This window comes from Aquarana catesbeiana, linkage group LG08 (genome assembly GCF_042186555.1).
Source record: "Aquarana catesbeiana isolate 2022-GZ linkage group LG08, ASM4218655v1, whole genome shotgun sequence".
NCBI lineage: Eukaryota > Metazoa > Chordata > Amphibia > Anura > Ranidae > Aquarana > Aquarana catesbeiana.
Window position 1 is genome coordinate 307824932 of NC_133331.1, and position 4947 is coordinate 307829878.

A 4947-nucleotide genomic window follows, 5' to 3' on the forward strand; every position below is an offset into this window, starting at 1 on the left:
GAGGAAGAGTGGAGAGGCACAGAATCCAAGTTGCATGAGGTCCGGTGTGAAGTTTCCACAATCAGTGATGATTTGGGAAGCCGCGTCATCAGCTGGTGTTGGTCCACTGTGTTTTATCAAGTCCATAGTCAGCGCAGAGACTCCACCAGGAAATTCTAGAGCACTTCATACTTCCCTCTGCTGACCAGCTTTATGGAGATGCTGATTTCATTTTCCAGCAGGACTTGGCACCTGCCCACACTGCCAAAAGTACCAATACTTGGTTTAATGATCATGGTATGACTGTGCTTGATTGGCCATCAAACTCGCTTGACTTAAACCCCATAGAGAATCTGTGGAGTAATGTCAAGAGGAAGATGAGAGACACCAGACCCAACAATGCAGACAAGCTGAAGGCCGCTGCGCTGACTTTGGACAAGCTGAAGGCCGCTGACTGGATTATCAAAGCAACCCGGGCTTCCATAACACCTCAGCAGTGCCACAGGCTGATCGCCTCCATGCCACGCCACACTGATGCAGTAATTCATGCAATAGGAGCCCCAACCATGTATTGAGTGCATACTTCATCAAAATTAAAACAAAGAAATGCTTGAAATACATCACTCTGTGTGTAACGCATCTATATAAAATACGAGTTTCACTTTTTGAATTGAATTCCTGAAATAAATTAACTTATTGATGATATTCTAATTTTATGAGATGCACCTGTATATTTGAGCAAATGTTTGATTAAATTTTTTTCTTTAAAAAATAAAGGATGCATAAAAGAAAATAAAAAAAAATCTAATAATAATTGCATGTAGCACCCTCCTAGTTTAGTTAGCTCCTCTGTAAAGAGTGGAGCAGGAGTTGATTACTTAGGGCTGTTCAGTGTCTCACCAGCTGCTGTTCTGCTACTCTGAGACTTCCAGAGGTATAGTGAGAAACAGAGCAGAACAGGCAGTCTGAATACTTACTGGACTACAACCAAACCCTGGGGAGGTGTGCCCAGAAGGTGGAGAGGGGCCAATAAATATTCTGGGGCCTGTGTAGCAGTGCAGAGTTCCTGTGTCCAGTCCTTCAGGAGGAGACCCCTGGGCTGGGGGGACTGCCCCTGGGGTGTAGAGAAACAGAGAGGAAGCTTGAGGAGCCTTTGATGTCCCAGCTAGGCCTAGCTGGGGGACCTACTGAAGAAAGCCTGATATAAAGACTGAGCAAAGCTAGAAGAGAGTTGGTGGGAGGAAGCTTAACCATTCCACTCATTTTTGCTACACTCCCCATACATCTGTCTCAACATAAAGATTGTTAGTCCATGTGAATTCTCTGGTGTACAGCAAGAGCATGTTTTCTAGTGAACCCTTTCCCGCACTCTGAACATGAATAAGGACGTTCACCCATGTGAATTCTCTTATGTCCAGCAAGTGAACGTTTTCCAGTGAAGGATTTTCCGCAAACTGAGCATGAATGAGGAAGCTCACCTGTGTGAATTCTCTGGTGTTGAGCAAGGTATCGTTTGTACTTGAAACATTTCCCACACTCCGGACATGCATAAGGACACTCATCCGTGTGAATTCTATGGTGAAAAACAAGATCCTCTTTCCGAATGTAACGTTTCCCGCAATCTGAACATGAAAAAGGACGCTCACCAGTGTGAATTTTGTGATGAAAAATAAGTTTTGATTTCAAAAAGAAACATTTCCCGCATTCAGAACATGAAAACGGGCGGTTACCCGTGTGAATCCTTTGGTGTTTACGAAGGCGATCCTTTTCTTTGAAACATTTCCCGCACTCTGCGCATGAGAAAGGACGCTCATCCCTGTGAATAGTCAGGTGTGAAAGAAGATGTTCTTTTAAACTGAAACATTTCCCGCACTCTGGGCATGCATAAGGACGTTCACCCGTGTGAACTCGCTGGTGTCTTTGAAGGCTTCCTTTCTGAATGAAACATTTCCCGCACTCTGAACATGAGAAAGGACGCTCGCCTGTGTGACTTCTCTGGTGATAAAGAAAGCTTCCTTTCTGTTTGAAACTTTTCCCGCACTCTGAACACGAGAAAGCATGCATACTCTTATGAGTATTCTGGTGTATAAGAGGCACTTTGATTTTTTCGAAAGGTTTCTCAGGCACTGTAGATGACGAGGAATGTTCTCCTGTGTGAGATGCTTCATGGCTTAAACAAGATACCCTGAGATGAGATGGATCTGTTGATGTATCTGTACTGTGAGATCCCAGATTTGTTTCACCAGTAATAGTATGTGGATTATCAGAAGATTCCTCAGGATAAGAGGGATCCATTGGTCTCTCCAAGTGGTAAGTTCTATGATGTATTATTTGTTTATTGGTATTTACTCCTGGAGAACGTTGTGTGGTGGGATTTTCTTCTGCTTTATATTCTGAAGATACATTATTCAGGACATAGTGTCCACCTGTTGGAAATCAATTTTGTTAGAGTAATTCACAATGTACTGAAGAATGGAGATGGACCTTTCATATGGTGTACAGATAAGGATCAAGCATCTCCACCTCATTTGTTGGGAACATGACATTATATTGAGGAATGGAGATGGACCTTTCATATGGTGTACAGTATCTCCTCCTCATTTGTTGGGAACATGACATTATATTGAGGAATGGAGATGGACCTTTCATATGGTGTACAGTATCTCCACCTCATTTGTTGGGAACATGACAAATTATATTGAGGAATGGAGATGGAAGTTTCAGATGGTGTACAGTATCTCCTCCTCATTTGTTGGGAACATAACGTTATATTGAGGAATGGAAATGGACCTTTTATATGGTGTACAGTATCTCCCTATTGGGAACATGACATTATATCGAGGAATGGAGATGGACCTTCCATATGGTGTAAAATATCTCCTCCTCATTTGTTGGCAAAATGACGTTATATTGAGAAATGAAGATAGCCCTTCCACATGGTTTACATTATAACCTTCTTGTAATTTAAATACATATTTTATACTCATAGCAGAAACTGAAAATGTGAACTGATTCTGCATTTAGTTTTTATTACTTACCTGTGTCCATATTTAGAGAAGATTCCTCCTGTTTACTTTTCATAACCACCTCTCCCTCTTCCATAGACTGCCGATCTCCACTCACCAACCTCTCTTCTTTTTTAACCTCAACTTTGATGTCTTTCAGTTCTTCACCCTAAACCCCAAAATTTTAACATATTTGGAAAAATGTAAGTCAATAATAATATATAAATATGGATGCTATCTCATGGTTTAGAATGATTTTTGAGCTCTTTAGCTTAGTCCCATCTACCTGATGATGGTGAGGGATGCTGTGATCGTCCTGTGTCGAATTCTGGGAATACAGAGGACCACCTATAGGCCGCTGATCTCCAACAAACATCTGTTCTTCCTCTTTAATTTCAACTTTGATGTATTTCTGTTCTTCATCCTAAAATCCAAAGATGATAGTAGAGATTTGTAAAAAAAAAAAAAAAAAAAAAAAAAGATTATTTAGAAGAATGTCATATCAGTTTAGAATAGTCTACACACTCAGTCCCGTCCCATCTACCTGATCATGGTGAGGGATGGTGTGATCTTCCTCCACAGACTGCTGAGCTCCAACCACCAACATCTCTTTTTCTTCCTCTTTAACCTTAACTTTGGTATCTTTCATTTCTTCATCCTAAATATCAAACATGATGAACAGTTGCATAAATGGCTCTATATTTAGGATGTATCTGATCTATAAACCAGAGGCTCTGGATAGACAGTTGGATAAATGGCTCTATATTTAGGATGTGTCTGATCTATAAACCAGAGGCTCTGGATAGACAGTTGGATAAATGGCTCTATATTTAGGATGTATCTGATCTATAAACCAGAGGCTCTGGATGGACAGTTGGATAAATGGCTCTATATTTAGGATGTATCTGGTCTATAAACCAGAGGTTCTGGATGGACAGTTGGATAAATGGCTCTATATTTAGGATGTATCTGGTCTATAAACCAGAGGCTCTGGAAGGACAGTTGGATAAATGGCTCTATATTTAGGATGTATTGTGGCTATAAACCAAAACAGCCTCATATTACCTCATGTACCTCAGGATCCAGTAATATCTCCAAGTTATTTCCTAGTCAGTCCCCTCTTACCTGGAACTTCCTGTCTGCCAATGACATCACTTCCTTCTTTGCGTTCCACGCTCATAAGTGAGATCACCATCTTGTGGAGAATGTAAATACTGCAGCCTACGTCATTCTTTTGTACATCTGCACCATGATGCATTCTTTCATTTTTTTGCATATTTAGGACCTCAAAGTAAAGAGTTAATTATTACATACAATTGTAGAAAACATTTGTTTTTTTGAAGGTTTTTTTTATTTTATTTGTATTTTTTGCTTAATGTTTTAATGGAAGACTGTATGTTGCAGCTCCAGTATTTTAATAAACACTTAAAAGAGAAGTAAAGTTTCTTTTTTAGGAATCATACTTACCTCGGTGGATGTCCCCCAGCGCCTCTACACTGAGAACCGAGCGATCGAACACCACTAATCACTCGATCCTGACAGCTCCCCGAGCAGCATACTGTCAGTCAGCGGCTCTCTGCTCTGCCCCTTCCTCACTCACTGCAGTGGTGGGCTGTGGAGGGAGCGGCTGGCTCAGGCACTCAGTGGCTCGCTGAGAGGCCGAGCCGGGTGACGGTCCAGGCACCTGGTGGATCCCGACTCAGTGGTTGGGATAACGCGGTGCCTGGACCGACATCCATGATGTCAGCAGAGAGCGGATTTCAGCCCTGCTCTCTGCTGAAAACGGGTCACAGGAGTGCAGAACGAACTGCACTCCTGTGATCCATAAGAGAAGTCCAGCCAAACAAGTTTGGCTGGACTTCTCCTTTAACCACTTGCCTACAGGGCACTTACACCCCCTTCCTGCCCTGGCCATTTTTCAGCTTTCAGCACTGTCGCACTTTGAATGACAATTGTGTGGTCA

General features: G+C 41.9%; 1 protein-coding gene across 1 annotated transcript; it reads right to left on the reverse strand.

The window, feature by feature from the left end:
• Window positions 1-282: 282 nt before the first annotated feature.
• LOC141105124 (uncharacterized) lies at window positions 283-4681 on the reverse strand. The gene is made up of 5 exons (XM_073594999.1): window positions 4050-4681; window positions 3529-3642; window positions 3271-3408; window positions 3018-3153; window positions 283-2405 (listed from the first exon to the last, which is right to left on the reverse strand). Exons 2-5 carry the CDS (start codon window positions 3631-3633, stop codon window positions 1285-1287), a joined length of 1500 nt encoding a protein of 499 aa, XP_073451100.1. The 5' UTR covers window positions 3634-3642; window positions 4050-4681; the 3' UTR covers window positions 283-1284.
• Window positions 4682-4947: the final 266 nt, after the last annotated feature.

What these genes read in the sequence shown, in the direction of transcription:
- LOC141105124 (XM_073594999.1), bottom strand. Translation starts at nt 3,633, where the DNA reads ATGAAAGATACCAAAGTTAAGGTTAAAGAGGAAGAAAAAGAGATGTTG. An exon ending in GCATCCCTCACCATCATCAG is followed by an intron (nt 3,154 to 3,270) that starts GTAGATGGGACT and finishes TTTGGGGTTTAG; the next exon opens with GGTGAAGAACTGAAAGACAT. An exon ending in TTCTCTAAATATGGACACAG is followed by an intron (nt 2,406 to 3,017) that starts GTAAGTAATAAA and finishes GATTTCCAACAG; the next exon opens with GTGGACACTATGTCCTGAAT.